The following is a 21,273-nucleotide window of genomic DNA, read 5'->3' on the forward strand; positions in this document are numbered from 1 at the left end:
AGCTTGTACGCACACACACTCCCCACCCAGAGCCCAGCTGCACGTGCATACACACACCCTAAGACCCTGCGGCTTGTGCACGCACGCACACACACACATGCACCCTTGCCCCCAAGGCCCAGTGTCCCTCACACAGCTCCACGTAGGGAGCAGTGCTCCAGGGGCTGATGAGCAAAGGGGATAGACAAAAGGGAGGTCACAGAAAGGAGGATACCACCATCACTCCTCTATTAACCAGCACCCAGTGTGGGCATGCCAGGTGCCTGGGTGGCCGTGCGATATTAGGATTCGTTTGCTGTTCTGTGGCCTCCACTTCCGCTAGTGCAGCTGGTTTGCCCAGGGCTTGTGTGGAGATGGGGTGCTTGGGAACAGCAAGGCCTGCTCACAGAACTTGCTGGCTCCCCAGACCACCTATTGCCCCAGCGAACAGACCAAGACTGGCCCTTTCAACACCTGGCTGGCTGGAGCCAGGGGGACATGGCCCCAGTCATTACTGCAGCAAAGCTGGCTGCGGCCAGCTGCCCTGGCACCCGCTGCTGTCTGCAAGCAAGGCCCCAGGCCGGGCCTGATCCCCAGGCCACGACAGCACAGGAGTGCAATGGTACAAGGGCACCAGGGCAGTGGGGGATGGAGAAGGGAACAGGCCCCCCTCAAGCTGCGGCCATTGTATGCTCCCTGGCGCTCCAAGAAGCCTCTGCTCACGCCTCCTCCATCACCTGCTGAAGAGCCCCTGGCTCGGCGTTTGCACACTGCTGGGGCTGTTCCCAGCACCACCGGCTGGGCCTGCTGGACACATCCCTGGTTCCCAACAACAGGGCCCCGCTAGATCCCGGTGCCAGACCCCGCGACCCATACCACTCTCAATGCCGCAAGCGCCCCAGCACCAAACCCCGCCCCCCCATACCGCCCTCAATGCTGCGAGTGCCCCAGCACCAGACCCTACCAGTCCCCACCCTTCCCTCCATCAATGCCGCAAGCGCCTCGTGCCAGACCCCACCCTTCCCACTCCACAGCTGCGAGCATCCCAGTGCCATACCCCTGCCTCCCCTGAAAATATCGTGAGTGCCCCAGCACCAGACACTGCTCCCCTCAGTGCCATGAGCGCCCCGGCACCAGACACTGCCCCCACCCCACTCACTCTGCAGGCTGGGGAGATTGGCATCCTCGGGCTTGGTTTTCAGCAGGTGCGGGAGCCGCGTGTACCTGTATCCAAACCCACAGCCCTGCGGGAGGGAGATAACGGCAGGGTTAGGACAGGGCTCCCTAGGCCTCCACGGCAGAGCGCCGAGCTGCGCCAGGCAGGCTGAAGGGGACATTGCAGGTGCTGCCCAGCCTGCCAGGGAGAGGGCTGAGACCTCTCGCCTGCAGCTGAGTGATGGCCCCAGAGGCATGGGCCCAGGCAGCTGGCAGCAACAGGCAGTGGGACCTTACCCGCCACAGCCGAACGAGGATCCAGTTGGTCTGCGCCCAAGGCCGCTGCTCGTAGGGAGCCAGCAGGTTCCTCATCATGGATATTCGCCTGCCAGACAGAAGGGACAGATTGACAGCCAGGAACATAAGGAGGGCAGGGTGGCACTTTCGGGGCTCCTAGAGGGCAGGGGAAGTAGAATGGCACCAATGTCTGCAGGGCCAGCACCAGCGGCACACCCAGGGGAGGGGTGGGGCCAGCACCTGGGGGAGGGGTTAAAGTTAAGCTATTTCTTCCCTTCCCGAGCTAGTCTGCAGCTGATCTACCCCAGCAGCCATAATCACTGCTACTGCCCTTGGCCCAGCCTGCTCCAGCCCAGGGACCTCTCAGCCACGCAGCCCTCCCCCACATTGTCCTGACACCCACTCTTCCACTCCCAGCTCCTTTGCCCCAGCTCCCCACGGCAGTTCAGGGTGCAGATCAGGACTTACTGCTCCTCCGGGATCCTCTCCACGGCCCGCAGCGAGTGTGGGTAGCAGACATAGCTGGCCAGCGCCTGCATCAGCGAGTCCCGGATGTCTGGGGGCAGACGAGAGGGGCTAGGCTGACACAGCAGGGCCAGGCCTGTGGCTGAGCTGTGCAGGGAGCCAGGGAAGGGACTGGTCCCCAGCAGGAGGGGCAAGTGGCATTTTAAATGGTACAATCCAGGGGCTGGCTAGGGCCTTATTAAACACACAGGCAACGGGTCCCCTCCTGCCAGCTCACTCCGCCCTGTGACCTCCCAGGTCCTGCCAGGCCAGGGGCCAGGCTTGGAGCCTCCTCAGGCCTTCTCCAGTCACAGGGTAACTGCCTAGTCCCTGCTCATCTCTGACCATCACCTGCACAATGGGGAGGTCATGGATTCCCCTACCCCACGCAGCTGGGAAATGCATGGCCTCTGAGAAACGGCCTGTCTGCGCCCAGCCAAGACTGCAGGGATGGCACTGAGCCCTCCAGGCAGCTGCTATGGGTTTGCCATCAACAGACGAGCATGCCCAGGAGAACCCACCCCATGCCAGTAGCTAGGACACTCTGCCCTCCTTCCTCTTCCCCCACTAATGCAATTACCAGGAAAGCCACCGCAGGGTGCCCAGCAGCCCTGACACAGCCTGGTCCCTTTGCTGCTCTCCAGCAGCCCCTTGCTGCCACAGGCAGGGTCTGGCAGCAAGATGGGGGCTGGTCACTGCCTGTGCCCTCAACCCCAACAGGCAGAACAGTCACCAGTTACCCCAAGAGAGCAGCCTCACCAGTGCCAACGATCCTGGAGTCAGCAAAGTGCTTGGCCAGGATGGCAGCAAGATGCGTCAGAGTCTCTTCATAGCCTGCAAGGAAAGAGATTGAGCAGGTGGAGAGGTGTCAGTCCATCAGTAGTTACAGGGGCTCTGGGCACAGTCCCACACCCTCAGGCGGTCGCGGGAACCACCCCTGCTGTGAAGCTGGGCGGCAGAGTTTGTTCCTATGTTATATAACTAGGTCTCACCCATGTGGTGCAACGATAACCATGGGAACAGTAACTGACAGGGCATCTCTGCCCGAGATGCAGAGAGCCTGACATCATTGCTCTGAGGGGGGTGTTTTGAGTCAGCCTCCCTGGACGTAGCAGCTGCCAGGTGCCTGGAGAATCCCACAAAAGGCCAGCCATGAAAATAACCAACGGCTCCAAGTCTTAGCTGCGTGTATGGGGACGAGGGGTGCTGGACATAGGGAAGCCCCAGCACAGCAGGGAAGGACAGGACTGCGGCTCTGGATGCTCAGGATAGCACACCTAAGCCCAACTGCCCCTTCAAGCTGGGAATACAAAGGGTATGGCTCCTGCAGTGGGCTCAGCCCATGTTAGGAGCAATGTAACATCGTGCCATACGCTGCAAGAAAACATTGCCAGGGTGGACCCTCACTGGGGACACTGGACACTGCTATTCTCTGCCTCAGGGTTTGAACCCTTCAGGAGCAGGGCTCTGGCTCCATGGCACGCCAGGCAGGGCTGGACAAGAGGAGCCAGCAGGTCTGTGAGTCTCTTCAATCACCTGCACATACACGGCCGTTCTGGATTAGCATTTTGGTAGCTGCGGGCCAGCTGGGTCTGGCGCTGCACACTCTGACAGAGCCCAGGCCTCAGACCTTCTTGCTCCCCAAGTCGGCACACCCCATGTCCTGGGGGGGATGCCCACACCGGCCCCATGATGCCTCTCGCTGGGAGAGAAGCAGCGTATCACCCACCTGCCCACCCACCCTCCCTCCCACCTCAAAGAGCAAGCGGATTTTCACTCAAACCCATCAGAACAAGGGGAAGGATGGCTCAGTGGTTTGAGCATTGGCCTGCTAAACCCAGGGTTGTGAGTTCAATCCTTGAGGGGGCCATTTAGGGATCTGGGGCAAAAATTGGGGATTGGTCCTGCTTTGAGCAGGGGGTTGGACTAGATGACCTCCTGAGGTCCCTTCCAACCCTGATAGTCTATGATTCTATGAACACCACACCAAACGGCCTCCTCCCTGACACAGGAGCACAGAGCAAGTCGGGCACTGGAGCGAGCATGGCCAGCCTGGCTCTCAGACCCAAGGGACTCAGCAGGGAGACTAGCATTGCCATTGGCTATGCAAAGAGCCAGGAGTAGCCCAGTAAGGAAAGCCAGACACTGCAGAGGACCGCACAGGGCAGGGACACAGAGGGTCGGAACACCCTGATCGGGGAGCTGACCCATCTCTCAGTGACTGCCAGGGTCTTGGCTTGCATTGGGCCTTCAGATCTGCTCCCCACACCCTGACTGCTAGCACTTTCCCAATCCGCCAGCCAGCTCGGGATGGGGCTAACCCCACAGAAGCAGAGGGGATGGTAGAACTGGGGAAGGACCTAAACCTGAAGGGGATCAGGGCAGGAAGGAGTCACAAATCACGCAGGGCCCCAGCTACATAAGGACTCCAGATGCAGAATCTGCCACAGACTCTCAGCTCCACTGGAGCAGAAGATGGCTTAGATAGCAAAGGCCTGGTGGCTGGGAAGGGAGCAGGAACTGCTTATTCCACACCTTAGGTGTTGGCTCTGAAACCCAGTGACGACAGCTTTGCTGTTCGCCATTTCACTGCTGATAGTTTTAACAGAAACACCCCAGCTCGTGCTTGTCACCCCCACCCTTGGCAGGGAGTGAAGAGGACAGACATCCCATCCCTTCTGTGCTCCAAACCCAGCCACTTCCATTACCCCACTGTACCAAAAGTCATCTGCCAAAGTCTCCAGCCCCCCCCAGCCACCACTGTGGCAAGCTAGACACCCACAGGTCGAACTCCACACCACACTGCAGGAGCAGGGGCAGCATACAATAAAGGCAACACAATGGCTAAAGACTACCTGGGTTCCTGGCTGCCTGCAGGTCCCCACGTGCCACAGGCTGAGAGCTAGCAGGTGACCAAGCCCAGGAAATCCCAAAGGGCCCCTTTGAAACCTCCATCTAACTCAATAAGCTGTCCTCCCTCCCCGAGGAAATGGCCAGCACTCAGTGCAGAGATGAGCACACGGCAGGGGAAGCAGCCCCGATGTCTCCTGGGAGCTCACAGCCAGGGCACAGCTTTGTCCTGCCCAGCACCAATCTCAGCCCAGCATAAGTCAGCAGTGACGACAGCACGAGTCCCCTCCTCACCAGGGAGCTCCTCCATGCTATGGACAGGGCTGAAGTAGTTCTTCAGCGCGCTGTAGCTGTTCATGGCCACACTGAGGTAGAACTCCGGCATGAAGGCGAAGAGTGAGCCCGTCCTGTCCCCGTGCTCAATGGTGCGGATGCACACTCGCAGCAGCCAGTATATGTCCTGCATCTTCTCCTGCCAGGGAGAACACAGCCATGAAAGAGTCAGCTTCCACCCCAGGCATGCCAGAAAAGGATCTAGGCAACATACCAAAGTGATCGTTGCTGTTGGCACGAAGGATAAGAGGCTGAGAACTCAGTGGAGAGCCCCAGGACCATGCCATGCGGCTAGCCAGGGGCAGCTCAACCTGAAGCAGCTTTGAACAGAGGATGGAAGTTAAGCGTCAAAGAAGAAAGCAGAGTGCTGTCATCTTGGACTCCAACTCAGACAACACCTGGATGGATCTGTGAAACTTCTAGCAAGCTGGAGCGCCCTCAGATTGGTCTGGTCAGCCATAAGCGGATTCAGCAGGCACCTGACTAGACCTTTTATGCATACACCTTGACGCAGTGGATCAACAGCTGCCTAGACAATAACTATAATAATAAATGTTAATGGGAAAAGGTCCAAAGGGGACACAAAAGGACTGGGTTTGGTCAAGCAAAAAGGCCTACCGGTATAACTCAAGGACTGGGTTAGGATCATGCCTGGCAAACAAAAGAGGAATGGGACCATAAATTAGTAACCCAAAACCGGTGTTGAGAATTAGGCCCAATAGTAAAGAAAATAATGAGGCGAGGAGCTGTTTTGTCCATTAAAAAAAAGCTGCCGAACAACAAATGCTAGCTGGGAGATGGGCTGCCCAAAAGCAGCGAGCCATCACCTCACAATCTCTAGGGCCTCCAGGAGCCACCACTGGACCTTTACCATCCTAACTCTGAAAAATGTTCTGACCAACCTGGGCCAGAGAAAGGGAGTCAAAACACATCCCTGCCTGTAACAGGGTGCTGGCCAGGAGGTCCTGAGCCAGGCCCCTGTTAACCCAGCTCCAATTAAGAAGTATTAATTGGGTCTGGCTGAATATGCCATACCTAATTACTAGAACAGATCCACCTGTGGACCTTATTAGCCGAGGACTATATAAGGCTGGCAGGAAGGAAGTGAACGGGGGGAAGAGAAAGGAAAGGAAAGGAAAGGAAGGAGCCAAAGGCTGTACATCCCTGCTGGCTGGAGAAGCTAGCTGTCCCCCAGGTTGCTGGTTTGGAGCAGACTGTAAATAGAAGGTGGTGGGAGCTGACACTGAAAATAAAAAGCACTGGTGATTGCACTCAGAAGGGGTCTCTGGCTGATTTGTTGCGAGGGCAAGCAAAGGCCTCATTACACTGCCTCCACCAGCTCCAGCTAAACCCCAATCACGCCCTGGGATGAAGATATTGATGCCTGCTATCACACACCTCCCTTCCCCTCCTCCCCCCTGCTTTACGTTTTCCTAGCCCTCTTTTTCCTTTTGTCTAAGGACCATATGCTCTGCAACACTGCTGTAAGCCTGTAACCAAAAACACAGCTAAAAGCAATGCCCTGAACAGATCTGCGCTGGGACAAGTTGCCAGGTGCAGAAGTGGCTGATCAGACCACATGCACCCTCGTTGCTGGAGAAACCCGGGTTCAGCAAGTCAGAGCCAGCCCCAGAGGCAGAAGCTGCATTTTCTCTTTGTGGTTTCTTCCCCTTTTCATGTGCTTGTCTCGCTCTCTTTTGTAGGAAAAAGGGATTGAACTTGAACAGCTCCAGCCCATTCCAACTCATGGCTTCTCTTTTCCTCAAAGAGAACAGCTAGTACCATCTTTACTTCTACCTCAGTCTCAGACAGGGGGAGGGGGTGGAGCTTCCTGCCAAAGGCTCTACAGCTCAAAGTGGGAGGGAGTGGGGGTAGGAGAAGAAATAGTGTTACAATGAAAGCCCCACTTAACTTCATATTTCCAGTACTTTAATTGGGTTTCCTTCTTTTTCTAGATCTTTACTGAAATGCTGCCTCGTTTGTAATGGTGTATTTGCCATGGTATTAGCAGGCCGAGGTGTCTGCTCACCCAGGCCCAAACCAACATTAAGAGTTTTAAACAGGAACAGTGGCAGGGTCACTTTAACCCGTGGGACTCTCTGGGCCCGTGTAGTCCATCAAAATCAATACGACAAGCCCCACAGCTCAGAATTTCACAGGGGTCAGGCTGAACCGCTGCCCACCCTCCCCCAGGCTCCTCCCACCACACACTTCTCTCACCTTGGAGTAGATGGTGACGTTGATCCAGGCTAGCCGGCGACTCAGGTGGTTGAGTTTCTCTGAGAAAACCTTCTGGCTTTTCACCAGCTCCTCGTATATGTCCCTCCTCTGAAAGAAGTACAGCGGGCGTGAAGAGTCCCTCCCTGACCAGACAGGCACGGTGCAGAGCAGAATGGACAGGACACAAGAGGTCCCCCCTTCTATGGTTCGCAAGGGAGGACAGGCAAGAGCCAGAGGGGCCAGAGTCCAGCTAAGAGGCATCCATGCGAACGCTGGGGGAGTGGAAGCCCGAAGCAGAGAGATTCCCAGGTGGGATCGATCGCTGCCCTGACCAGCAAGAACCCCAGGACCAGGAACCTTGGCCAGGAATTAGCCCCTAGGTATCCAAGTGCTTTCAAATCACCTGCTGTAAGAGGCAGCCTTTGGTAGGACTCGTCAGATGGAATTACCCTCCACCTGCAGGAGCCCTGAGCCAGAAACCGTTCTGGGCATTTCCTGTCTGGTTTCTTGGTAGCACCATCTGTCAGGTGTCCTTCCCCTAAGCCCCACTACTGCATACAGCGGTGCCCAGACCCAAAGCGGGTGGGGCGTCTATGCCACGGGCTGGGTTTGGAGGGTTATTTTATTCAATACTCTTGGGGATAGAAACTCTACACCCTGTAACAGACCAGTCTGGTCCACCTGTCCCATGAGGCAGGCTCCTCAGCCTGTGAACCCCAGAGGTAAATGGAGAGCAACACCCGTGCTTTTGTTCCCCCTGGCCTGCTGCTGGGGCCTGCACTCTAGAAAAGCAGCAACTGAACCGCACAGTGCACGTGCTCCTCCTCCCTGCCAGCCTCCTCGCAACCCCTGGCTTGAGCTATCCTCCGGCAGAGATGGCAGAGCCCTTTGCCCCAGGGCTCTGCAAAGGCTACAAAGATGGAAGCTGTGGGGGCTACTGGAGGGACTCCTTACCCTCTTTGGACATCGGCTAATCTTCTCCTCTGTGTCCTTCAGTGCCAAGGCATATTCATTCACATCATCAGACACACCCACCATCTGAAAGACAAGTGGGGAATGGTGATGCCAGCACAGAGCTTTTCCAGCATGGTTAAGAGCAGCCTGACCCCAGAAAGCAGCAAACCAGCCAGCATCGCAACACTCCTGTCCCCTGGCTGGGCTGCTCTCTGCAGGTCAGGGGGTCGGAAGGCTGGAGCTGCAGTGATTTGCTCTCACTGCAGATACAGGAGCAATTCCTCCTCACCAAAACCAGCCACTTGCTCACACATAGCAAAGGCTAAAGGACCAAAAGCAAGACCTATGCTAGCTTGTAACCCGCTATGCTATGCTAGCGGTGAGCCCTTCTCTGTCCTGGATTGAACTTGGTGGACTGAGCAGAGACGTCCAGATCCCAACGTGCCCTGGACTGCTCAGGTGAACAGCCATCTGGTCCAGCATCCCTGTGCTCTAGGCCCCAGCATGCTGCTGTTACTTAGCTCCCACTCTCCAGGAAAGGAATTCAGCCCTACCTCTAACCTGTGTGTGTAGCCACAACAGCGGGGGGAAAGAGGTGGGGGACTGGAGCTCAGGGACTAAGCTGCAATCTCCAGTGACACCGAAGCGTAACAAATGCAGTTTGGGACAGGATCTGCAGTCCCTGCTTGAGACACAGGGTCCCCTCCTGCCAGAGCCATCACCCCAGGATGAGTGGAACAAAAAAAGAAACAGGGCTGTGCCACAAACAGATATGCACACTGGCCAAGGTGGCCCTCTCTCTCTGGTGGCTCGATAGGCACAAGGGAGCTGGCTCATTGCAAGGACCCACGGGTGCTGGCCCGAGTGTGGGGCAGCACGACAAGGGCTGTGACCTCCTCCCCTATGGGTTCTGCTCACCTTACCAAGCTGCTGGTGGACGCTGAGGTTGTACATCATCACTATTCCATCCAGGATCTCCAGAAGGGAGTTCTCAGTGATTGACTGTTCCGGCTCCTCAGGGGGTCTCCCCAGTAACAGACCCTCATTTCCATGGCTGCCTTCTACTGCAACCCAGCCCCAAGACAGAAGAGAATTCTCAGCAGTGTCGCTGGCAGTACGAGGCCTGCACGCCTCCTAACCAATGCATCACCCCCAGTGTGCAGTGTTCTCAGGGACCATGACCACTGCACAGCTCCCTCCCACCCCATGCCTTTCCCCAGCCATTGTTCCCTCTCTACAAGCCTGGTGGGGGCCTCACACAAAGGGGCTGAGCTGGCTTTCAGAGGGTTAGCAGTGCTCCTGTCTGACGTGCTACTGCAGTCCGGCCCTGCGCACAGTCCCTATCCTCCCCAGGCCAAGGAGGGAAGCACCTGGCAAACACACATTGAGCAGAACGGTGTGAGCCTCCTACCCTTCCCGCTGCATGCTGGGAAAGGGCTGGGCACAACTGGGGCATTCTGGGCACTGCCAGGCAAATGAGCAAAACCCAGCAGCCTCTGCCAAAATCAGAGTGAGGCCAAGATCATCAAGGATGGGCAGGGCAGGGAACTCAGACCCAGGTTCTCTGTTATGCACCACTAGTCCGCAATGCCAAGTGCCACTGACTACAGACTTGGGCCCCACCACCTCGGCTCTAACCTGCCCCCATGTGAGCCCCCAGCCCCACTGCTTGGCCTGCTCCTGCCCATGCACTGCAGCAGCAGGGGCTGAGTCCTCAGCCACTGGGCTCGCCTCCTCACCTTTGGGTAGGCAACTGGACTGACTGATTTTTAAAGAAAATGCAGACGCTTTGATAACCTGCTTCAGGAGAGACTGCCCGCGCAGGGATCAGCGCTGCCGTGACAGCACTCAGATGCACTCCTGGCTCTCCCACAGCTCCTGTGAGCAGGACCATGCCCAGGTCATTGCCAGCCCCCAGCACCTCCAGGCTTTGAGCATCACACACTGAGCTAGCTCACTGGCTAAACGACAACTCCTCAATCAGACAGCGAGCAATTGCTGTGGCCCTTTCTCAGCTAGGCTCAGGACTGATCCATTCCCCGGGGACTGGCTGGGCCTTTTCCTTTGCCTGCTTCTCCCACCCCTACCTGACACCTTGACAAGCATACAGTAGGAACTACTCACTGTCATCCTCTGTCCGCTGCTCCACACTCAGCGTGCGTGCTTTCATCTTCTCCAGGGTGCCCAGGGGCCGCCGGGGGTTCATCAGGCTGACAGCTGCTGTACTGAGGAAGCGGTTGGCACGGCCCAGGGTGGGTGAGCTGAGCCAACTGGGCCTGGCAAGGGCACCACCAATGGCCAGTGCTGCAACTGGGCGCTGAGACACAGAAGGTCAGAAATGTGAGCAGCTCCATTCGTTAGGCTGCCCACTGACTCCGAGCCCTTTATCTCCAAGGGTCGCAACTGTGCCAGCCCAGAGTTTCCCTGGCTTCCTAGGGCTAATGTGACAGACCCCAGCTTGCTCGCTCCCTCCCTGCCACAGCTGGGCTGGCTGTGCAGGACCAACAGGACGCAGCACCCCATTCTGGCCAGACAGGGAGCAGAGCTGTGCAGAGATGGGAACGCCTTTACAGGTACTTCTCTGATGGCAGCAGCACTTGAACACTGGACACCGGAAGCCACCAGGCTCACTCAGCAGTCCCCTCTCTTCCCCATCATGTGGCTTCTCTAGCCGCTGCTGGGGGCACAGGCCTACTGGACCCACCTGGGCTGTGGAGGTTGCGGACTCCTCATCTTCGTCCAGGTCGTCCATGGTCACAGCCTGCAGCTCCGCAGGGTCAATCAGAATATTTGCTTTCAAAGCCAGGTCATCTGTGTGAAAGGAGCCATGGGATCAGGATTCATTGTGGGCCCACTCCCTTGGAGCACGGAATGGCACATGGCCAGCCCCAGGGAGTGGAGGGGGAAGACACTGACGCTGTCCCGGTGAAGTCACAGTTCTCTGGTCCCTTTGCTCTCCTCACCCCACCCTCTCACATGTGAGCCTACGCTCTTCTCCACTACTCCCTAGCTGGCCTAGCACAGTCCAAGTCTGCTACACCAGAAGCAGGACTGGTGCTGTCGTCACACATCCCTGGCACATCCCCACAATGGCAACTCTGCATAACTGGAAACAGCCCTGGCTCTGCCCATTGCAGCACCCCCGTGAGAGGCCATGGGGAGGCTCCAGGGCACTCCTGGGAGATGGAGCAGTGCCTCCAGCTGGGGCACACACCAGGGCACTGTTCTGCCCCATCTAACCTGGGTAAGATCCTGTCCATTACTGCAACGCTGCCTACACAGCAAGATCCCAGCGCCCCCATTCCAGCTCCCCAGGTGGCACCTGTGCCCCACACTGTACAGACAGCCATGGGAAAGCCAGACAGCTAAACCAAGGTAATAGTACTGCCAGCCTGGCACTCAGGTAAGGCCACGCTGTGGGTCCACATCCCTCCGCTGCTGCCCAGATTTCACAGCAGGGCAATGCCCACCACTGCTGAGCATGAAGTGAACTGTCCCTTGGCACGGTAAGCTCCCTTGTGCTGACAGGGTAAGTGCCAGGGGTGCTCAGGGATCATTGGTAATGGGGCTAGAGTCCAGACCTCCACCAGCAAGCCCTTCCTCCCTCCACTGGCTCCAGTGCCCTTCCCCTCCTCCCCAATCCTGGAATCCCCTGCTCTCCCCTTTGAGTTCCCCTCCATCTTCCCTTCCCCAGAGTCTCCCTCACCCCTCCTTCAGGTTGTCCCTGCACCCTAATGGCTCCCACCCCCTTCCATCCTTCAGTTTGTTAGCCACCAGTCCCTCTAACATGGGCATGGCCCCCTTCACGGGGCTACTGTTGTCCCCCCTCCCCCTTCCCCCAAACCTCTCTAGCAATCAATCTTCACATCAACCCCTTACAAGGAAGGGCACCATTTAAAATAACGCAGTAGGGAAGGGAAGCATGCAAGGCAGCTAGAGCCAAATGACACAGCAGACTCCTCCTAGGTGCCTAGATTCCCAGGCCACTAGGGACCATTTTGCTCACCAGCCCCACAAGCATTCCTGCAGCAGAGCTTTTAGAGAAACAGCCAATCCAGAGTTAAAAATTGTTAGAGATGATGGAGAATCCACCATGCCCCTGGGTAAGTTGTTCCAATAGTTAATCATCCTCACCGTTAAAAATGTAGGCCTGATTCCCAGTCTGAATTTGTCTAACTTCAGCTTCCAGCCATTGGATTGTGTTAGACCTTTCTCTGCTAGACTGCAGAGTCTATTGTTAAATATTTGTTCCCCATGCAAGTACTGATAGACTGTGATCAAGTCAACCTTTAACCTTCTCTCTGTTAAGTTAAATAGATTGAGCTCCTGGAGTCTCCCACTAGAAGGCAGGTTTTCCAATCCTTTCATCATTCTTGTGACTCTTCTCTGACCCCTCTCCAATTTATCCACATCCTTCTTGAATTGTGGACACCAGAACTGGACGCAGGATTCCAGCAGTGGTTGCCCAGTGCCAAATCCAGAAGTAAAATAACCTCTCTGTTCCTACTGAGATTCCCATTTATGCATCCCAGGATCTCATTAGCTTTTTTGGCCACAGAGTCAGACTGGGAGCTCCTGTTCACCTGATTATCCACCCTGATTATCAACAAAGATTTTTCAGAGTCACTGCTTCCCAGAAGAGTGTCCCCCAGCCTGTACATACAGCCTACATTCTTTGTTCTCAGACACATACATTTACATTGAGCCATATTAAAACACATCTTATTTGCCTGAGCCATTTATCAAGCAATCCAGACTGCTCTGTACCGGTGACCTGTCCTCTTCATTATTTACCACTCCCCCAATTTTTGTGTTATGTGCAAAAGTATTAATAATGATTTTATGTCTTCTTCCATGTCATTGATAAAAATGTTAAATAGCATAGGGCCAAGAACAGACCCTTGTAGGATCCCACTGGAAACACACTGGGTCAACGATGGTTCCCCATTTGCATTTATATTTTGAGACCTATCAGTTAGCTAGTTTTTATATCCATTTAAGGTGTGCCATGCTAATTTTATATCATTCTAATTTTTTTTTAAATTAAAATGACTTATGGTACCAAGTCAAACATCTTACTGAAGTATATTACACCAACACTAGTAAATTTATCAACCAAACTCATAATCTCATCAAAGAGAGAGATTTTACATTCCTTAAACTCACATTGATTTGTATTAATTATATTACCCTCCTTTAATTCTTTATTAACTGAGTCCTGTATAAGCTGCTCCAGTCTCTTGCCAGGGATTGATGTCAGATTGACAGGCCCACAATTAGTCAGGTCATTCCATTTATCCTTTTTGAAAATTGGCACATTGGCTTTCTTTCACTCTTCTAGAGCTTCCCCAGTGCCCTAAGACTTAACTGAAAATCAACATTAATGGTCCAGCAGGCTTCTCATCCAGCTCTTTTAAACTCTTGAACGCAAGTTATTTGGACCCACTGATTTGCAAATGTCTGTTTATGTATCCCGGGATCTATTTAACATCCTCCCAAGATACCAGTGGAATAGAAAGTGTTCTCATCACCCTATGAGACTGCATCATCTGTTTTTCCCCAAATACAGATCAGAAACATTTATTGAACACGTGTGCCTTTTCTGCATTATTATTGATAGTAATCTGTGCAACAGACAGCCCTCTCCTTGTAGTCAGAACACCAGCCCTTCCCTCCCCACGTGCCCAGAAACCAACCCCTTCCCACTGCAGTTAAAGGACAAGGAGATGCCCATTACTCCCTAAACTACCACAAACTGCATCGCCCTCAACCTCCTCCTTGCCCTTCCCCCCGATTTAGACCAAGGTCTCTGAAGAGCAGGACTCCACACCATGCCAGTAAAGCGAAGCAATCCGACCCAGCACTCACCTTTCAGAGTCTTCTTGAGATGAGACAGGAGTCCACCGAGTCGCTGCAGGTCAAAGTAATCCACCTTTCCATTATAGAAGAGCTGAGGAGAAACATATGCCTCTGGCGGAAAGGGGACAAAGATTTATGGTGAGTGTCCCAGGCTGTGGCCCAGCTAACATGAAAAGACAGAGAGCACGGAGCACTGGCCCCAGCCTGGGGAGCCAGACAGCCCTGCAGATTTTACTCTGGCAGATTTTACTGCCCTGCAGATTTTACTCTGATTTTAGACCACTCTGGCAGAGGTGGTTTCCAGAGCGGAGCACACACCACACGAGCACAGAGACAGGGCACTCAGAGCCCTGACTGGCCACACACTGCTCCCCCACAGCTCCCTTGTCCTTGAAAGCCTGCTCACTGCATGAGCAGGGCAGGTCTCCACCCAGTTCCTAGCAACACACTCCAGCCACTGAGCCACACAGTGAGGTACACCTGACCAATTCCAGGCTGGACAGAGCTCGGCGGTGGGGCTAAGGCTGAAATAGCAGGAGGTGGCAGGCCAGGACTGAGGGGGAATAGATGATGCTGGGATAGTGTGTGTAAGAGTAGCTAGCACAGGCCCTGCTGGCCAGATAGTGCTGTTCATCCTGCACTTCAGGGCTCTGACAAGCCCATCCACTCCCGTTAGAGGGCTGGTCTGTGTGGGGAACCTGAGTGGCAGAGCTATGGAAGCATGTCCTCAGAGGGGTCATTCTGAAACAGTGAGCGTGCATGGCAAAGTTACCTGGCTGGAGCACTATCCCACATTAGCGATGCCAGTCACCTTCCCAGTGCTGCCAAGCCCCAAGTGCAGTGGTATGGTTCGGTATGCCATACCAGTAGGATATTTATAGCTGATATTGTGTACCAGAAAGACACAGGAGGAACCCACTCTCAGCCCCGCCCCCTGCCCTTCCATGGAATGGCGTCTCCTCCATCTGTATAGCAGCCCTGCCAGAGGACAGGGCTGGGGGCGGTACAGCTGCCAGAGGAGCTGCCAGCGTTCCGCTCCTTTCCCTGCTGGCCTCCAGCCCTGCCCCCCACCCCCGCCCTGTCCTGTCCTCTGGCAGGGCTGCTGTACAGACCCCAGGCAGGAGGACTCAGGAGACGCAGCTGCATGGAAGGGCTGGGGCAGTACAACAGCCATGCTGGAGGAGCTGCCAGTGGGGGGCTGCCCAGCAGCCCCACCTTCTGCTCCTTTCACCGCTGCGGTTCCGGAGAGCCCTGATCCCCCGGGAATCACAGCAGCGAAAGGAAAACACTGGCAGCTCCTCCGGCACGGCTGTACCACCCCCAGCCCTTCCATGCAGGTGCATCTCCTGAGTTCTCCTGCCTGGGGTCTTTACAGCAGAAGTCTCTGGCGCAGCGGGAGGAGAACAGAGCCGCCTGCCGCCCCACCCCCCGCAGGTAACATGGGATGGATGTGGATCATGGGGAGGGGATGGGGACAGCATGGGGGTCCGGGGGTGGGGCAGGGAGGAGTCACATGGGTCCTGTGGGGCGGTCACCTGTCCCTCCCATAAGTGCAGCATACCAGCAAGAAATGATTTCTACTTGCATCACTGCCCAAGTGTAAAGGTTCCCAGGCTGCAGGGTCATGAAAGGTCACTGCTCCTGAACCAAGCTCAAGCGTCCAGCCTCCTGGAGAATGGCAAATAGGCCCCATCCTGTTCCCACCCCCACTGTAGTGGGGCCTCCATGACAACGCCGCCCTGCTGCTGATTGCTGGAGCATGGAGAGGCCTTACCCTCACTGCTCAGGGCTGCAGGAGCCTTGGCCTTGTGCCCGTCCCAGTAGCAGCGCAAGGTGGAGATGAGTCGATGCAGGAAGCAGACCATGTATTCTGGCGGGCACAGTACAGTCAGGTTCTGGAGGGGGCGGCAGAGAGGACAGTGAGGGAGGGTCACACTTGGCAGTCCCTTCTGGCACTTTCTGCTCCCAGCCCCACTCTGTGCACTCCACTGTCTTGCAGACCGCATGGAGCATTGGCCGCAGAGCCCAGCCCCAGCACACAGCGCCTCCTCAGAAGGCAACAGCCTCTTACACAGTACCCTTCCCCATGGCATCGCAAAATCGAGTGCTGGGCCAGCCTGCTAGCAAACGTTTGAACGCCAGCTGGGCACTCTCAGTGGCAGAGAAGGCAAGCTGCTAAATAACGTAACTATGCAGTGGGGAAGGGCACAACTACCTAGCACAGAGCTAGGTGTGACCACTAGCATCACGGAGACCTTCAACAGTAGCAAGTGAAGCAGGCTGCCAGTTGGGGTTCCCTGGCGCCAGGGCTGTACTGGCTTGCTCCCAAATCTCCCACCACTGCAATAGCTGTGGAGCAGCTCCACCACCGACGGCAGCGAGAAAGCACTAACCCTAGCACCCCGGATAGTCACTGACATCTTGTCCCCGGAGATGCTCTGACCAGGGTTAAGCACCAGTGCTCCATCTACATTAGTGTCCCCCACAGCTACTGTAGTGGGACTGCACTGGGGCCAGTGCAGCCATGAGATCGGAGAGGAAGGCTGGGGCAGACACAGGCTGTGTCCCAGGATGACAATTCCTCCTAGGTGCTGAGCCTATGAGGGTATCACAAACAAACCCTTGCAGGAACCAGTCAGCTTTGTATCACTGACAGCAGCACAAGTCCCTTCACTGCCCTCGAGTGGGTCCAGCCTGGGAAGTTGAGGACAGTAGCAGCATCACAGCAGGGCCATGAGCACCTCCAGCTCTCACCATGCTGTCTGCCTTCCGACACCACCACCCCAACAGACCCAACATGCCCCTAACAGCGTGTTGCTCTCAGTGCCTGGGTGAGGGCAGGGTCATATTCTCCCTATGAGGTGCTAGCAATGGGGTCCCTAAAGGGATGAGAGCCTTGGCTGGGAGAGGGGTTAAAACATTTGGCTTCTCCCTCCCCGCTGCCTGCTTCAACCCCAGCACCTGTCCCTCCCCAGTGCACACTGCGTGCACAAGCCACACTCCTGAGGACAGCACGCCCTGCTGGTACAGGGGGAAGAGCTGAGTCCCCTGGGTTCTATCCCCTGGACAGTCACTGCGCAAATCCTTCCCTGTGACAGGAGGGCCCAGTGCAGCCATGCAGCCAGCTCACACTGGTGCAGGGCAGGGCTGCCCAGTCCAGAGGTACTAGAGAAGAACAATGGCCCGTTGCAGCAGTGCTGGCGCCACAACTTACCCCTCGGTTGCTGGCATTTTCCTGAAGGAACCTGCGGAATTTGTTCAGGAAGATGTATCTGGAGGCTTCCCCCTGCCAGGTGAGAGAGCAGGCATGGTGCTTACCCAGCTGTGAGAATCCCCTGTTCTCTCCTCTCTGCTTTGGGACTCCGGCTCACCTGGCCCAAAATTCACCCCCAGAAGCTCCTTGAGAATCAAGTGCCACACAGGCCTTGGCATGACCCTCTGCACAAGGGCCAGTTTCACCTCTGGGGACATTTCAAGTCTTCCCGTGTTAGTTTGCATGCCCAATGCACTCCACTTCTCCCTCCCAGCTCCCCTTCTGGCCTGCACCGAGGCAGACCAAGCTATTCCCACTGTAGACATGCATCCCACACCACTGGCATGCATAGCAATGTCCTGAGAACAACACTTGGTCTCTCCTCTCGGAGCCAGTGACCTATGGACAGCCATGTTCTGTTGCCATTTGGACAGCGATTTAACCAGCACCGCTAAGTAACCTGGGAGTGAGTCTTAGCAGGGCCAGTGCCCACCCCACCTTCCTGCCAATATCAGCGCCTCCTGATGTGAGTGTGGGTTTGTCAGTAGGACCCCGCTGGGATCTGCCAGTGTGCCCAGTTAGTGTGAACACAGTATGCAGTGCACATGCGCAGGGGCTTTAAGAGGCCACATACCCACAGGGTGCGGGCTAACATTTCACTAGAATCCCAAAGAGGAAGGAAATTCAGAGCGAGGGAAGAGCTGAAGAGCTCTGGTTTCTGTGTTGGACACCAAGGGCCAAAGCAGGTGACTCTCAGAATGAGCAGATGCAGTTCAGAGATCCTCCCCTCCCCCTTAACACAGAGTCCAAGGCACAAGGAGCAATGCAGCCTGCCTGCACAGATCAACACAGAGAGCTGCCCTCTCCAAGGCAGCCTTTCCACATTCAAGACTGGGGGGTGCTTGGTACTGCATGGCAGAGGTGTGGCACCCTGGCTCAAAGCCAGGTGCCCACATGGCCCTGGGGAAAGGCTGAGCAGCTCTGCCTTGAAAGCCCTGCAGTCCACGGATGCCACATTAGAGGGGCCCACGAGGTGTTTCCATTCTACTTACCCCTCCTCGGTCTTTGTTGTTCAGAAGCAGCTTCAGGATCTGAACCTGGAGTTCCTCCACCACTGAGAAAGGGACACACAAGTCAGCCATCAGAGGAAGTGCCCTGAGAGCTCGGAGCCCATTCACCCCCATACCATGGGCAGAGATTGCCTGAGACTGCTCCCCAGCAGTCAGGAAAGCATGCTCAGGCCAGCATGGCACCGTGTCCATGGCTGCTGGGCCCTCTCGGCCTGGCCCCCAGCTCCCACTGCGCGGCCATGGGAACGCTGAGCAGCTCGGCACACATGGGCCCGCAACTGGCTCCTGGCTGCCAAGGGCACTTGAAGGCAGCTCAGATACCTGTCCTGTGACAGTGTGAGTGCATTTCACCACAGCTCTACAAGGCGCTGGTCCCCCAGCAGAAACCCCCTCACAGACCTTCAATGCGTTTTTTGAGCCGCTGGCAGCCTCTGTCGTATGCCCGCCGGCGCAGCCTCTCCTCGGCACTCTCCTCCTTTACCTCCTTGCTCTCTTTGCCCTGGGGTGAGCGGGTGGGAATTGGTTGACAATTAACCCCAGCCCAGGACAAGCACACCAAGCCCAGCACCACAGAGGGACAACGGCCCTTCCCCACCAGGGAGAGCGACTGGCCTGACAACTGGCTGCCAAGCTAGGAGCCCTCCCTGCAGTGTCACAGGTCCCTCAGGGGACATGGGAGCCAGAAAGGAGCCACACTGCCCAGAGCGACTCCCCTGCCACAGCGCCTGACCTCTGAGGGGTGGAGAGCAACTAGACAATCACGCAGAATTGCAATGGCAACTTGGGAAGGAAGCCCTGCCCCCTTTCCTCCTGCAAGGCATACCTGCCCGCACCGCGCAACAGCACGCAACCCAGGTCAGACCGTGATGGATGGCAGTGGAGGGGCTGGGAGCTCTTGGTGCACAGAGGACACAGCACAGATCTGCCAGTTCTTATGTGAGCACAGCCTAGGGGTTTCCCCTGCCTACCCAGCCAGTGGGCTGCACCCCAAAGTGTCAAGGGGTCAGCGAGCGAACAGGGCTGCCACCCCCTGCAGTCCTCTCCAACGTTCTTCAGACACTGAACTAGGTGCCTACAAGCAGCTGCCAGCCCCACAGCTCAATGCTGCTGAGTCACACTGGGCTGGGAGAAGGAAGCAGTAGCTGCCTTGTTAGAGCCCTGCTTTTAGTGCCTTGTCCCCCAGAGTGACCCAGCTCTGTCTTCCCCCCGGTGCCCACGAAACACCAATCCTTCCCCAGGAGCCCCCAAGCCTCATCTCCCCCTGCACCCACTCTCAGGAACAGCCCCGAACCCAACCCCCCGCCCCCAACCCCTCACAGTACAAGATCCCTCAGGTCAACCCCAACCCCCAACACACACCTTCCTAAAAGCAATTCTCCATTCCCCAAACCAATTAAAGTCAGTCACTCAAGCCACCCCCCACCCCTGAAACCAACCAAAGTGGGAAGCAAGAAGGGGAGCCCCCAAGCCCTAGTGGGAGCTCCATCTCCTGGGAGCCTCAGCTGCCCCTCCCCACTGAAGGCTCCAGGGCTCAGCTCCTGCTCTCTCCCTCCCCCCTTCCTGTCACTGGAGCTACAGCTTGAAGGCTGCTTCGCTCCTTTGCCCCGCCTGGAAACAAAATAAGGAGCTATCAGGGAGTTTTTCAACACACCCCTCCACTCCCTGGCCTCGGAGTGTCCCACTACACCAGCCTCGGCCCCCCAGGTGCCCCACGCACAACACTAGTTAATCTCTCTCTCTCCAGCTCAAGGTGCTTTTGACACATCATCCACATATCAGACTCATCCAAGCCCACCCCACTTCACCCCAGCAGACAGACACCCCACCCAGCTTGTCCCCAGCAGCTGGGGACAGCAGCCAGCAGCTCAGTCACTGTGAGCTATTTTAACCTCCATAGAGAACGCCCTGCCAGCATCCCACTGGGGCTCCTGTTCAAGCGCCTCTGTCAATCGCAGCTGCACGCCAGGCAGAGAGAGACAGCTCTCGGAGCTAACAGTCCCCAGTCCCTACATGGAAGCCAGTCAGCAATCAGTGTAGCTCCTTGGCACAGGGTCACAGCAAGGTACTCACTGCCCTTCACCCCAGAGACAACAGGGGCTAGTGGGCAGTGCTGGATCTTCCTGCCCAAACCTCCCCCTCCTCCTGCCCATCACTTAGGCCCGTAACCAAGTCGCTCGCTGACTCCACCCTCTCACTGGACTCAGCATTCAGGCCGTGTGCAAGCCCTGATGCTTCCTCTCCACCCTCAGCCACACCCAGGGTATTGCTCCTTGGTGCTGCCACCTCCTCCTGGCCGGCTCTGGCACCTCACTCCCCTGGGCTCCACACAGAGCAGGCAGCTCAGTCACCTTCCCAGCTCACTGCTCTGCCCCCTCAGCCCTTCTGAGCCCTGCACGCCTCATTCACCTCCGCATCCGACACAGCACACCACCTCCCTAGCAGTGTGCAGGGGCATCAACCTGCCTCCACCCACCAACATCCCCAGACTTCATCACCCATCTGTCAGCTCCTCCCACGCCTCACAGAGACCCCAGAAGAGCCCAGCCAGCCACTGCTTTTACCCCCTCAAAACCACACCTTCTGTGTCTCCATCCCGCTGTGGTGCTGCAAGAACCTGGCCTGGGGGTGCCACTCAGTAGGGGTTGTGCTGTGACTCTCCCTCGCTCCCCTCCCCCCAACCTGGTTAGATCTTTCAAATAAAGGCCCAACTACAAACTGGACCGTCCCTACCATGCCCAAGTGACTCAGGCAACTCTCCAGTCCCAGCACCTGGCTCATCTTTGTCTGGCAGACTGAGCT

At 56.4% G+C, this 21,273-nt stretch overlaps 1 protein-coding gene across 7 annotated transcripts in view; it reads right to left on the bottom strand.

Moving 5' to 3' along the window:
* Positions 1-21,273, bottom strand: part of RNF123 (ring finger protein 123) — a 152,163-nt gene that overhangs the window by 66,655 nt on the left and 64,235 nt on the right. For 6 of the 7 annotated variants that reach the window (XM_077821985.1, XM_077821982.1, XM_077821986.1 and 3 more), the window contains 15 exons: positions 18,874-18,973; positions 18,457-18,518; positions 17,366-17,437; positions 15,926-16,046; positions 14,161-14,262; positions 10,997-11,103; positions 10,417-10,609; positions 9,211-9,356; positions 8,293-8,376; positions 7,339-7,446; positions 5,080-5,257; positions 2,695-2,769; positions 1,900-1,987; positions 1,432-1,519; positions 1,139-1,223 (listed from right to left, as the gene is read on the bottom strand). In XM_077821985.1, coding sequence (XP_077678111.1) covers positions 1,139-1,223; positions 1,432-1,519; positions 1,900-1,987; positions 2,695-2,769; positions 5,080-5,257; positions 7,339-7,446; positions 8,293-8,376; positions 9,211-9,356; positions 10,417-10,609; positions 10,997-11,103; positions 14,161-14,262; positions 15,926-16,046; positions 17,366-17,437; positions 18,457-18,518; positions 18,874-18,973 — 1,609 coding nt within the window. The remainder of the gene's footprint in view (positions 1-1,138; positions 1,224-1,431; positions 1,520-1,899; positions 1,988-2,694; positions 2,770-5,079; positions 5,258-7,338; positions 7,447-8,292; positions 8,377-9,210; positions 9,357-10,416; positions 10,610-10,996; positions 11,104-14,160; positions 14,263-15,925; positions 16,047-17,365; positions 17,438-18,456; positions 18,519-18,873; positions 18,974-21,273) is intronic. The other variant, XM_077821983.1, reaches the window with a different exon arrangement.

The sequence above is a fragment of the Eretmochelys imbricata genome, chromosome 7, assembly GCF_965152235.1.
Source record: "Eretmochelys imbricata isolate rEreImb1 chromosome 7, rEreImb1.hap1, whole genome shotgun sequence".
Classification (NCBI taxonomy): domain Eukaryota; kingdom Metazoa; phylum Chordata; order Testudines; family Cheloniidae; genus Eretmochelys; species Eretmochelys imbricata.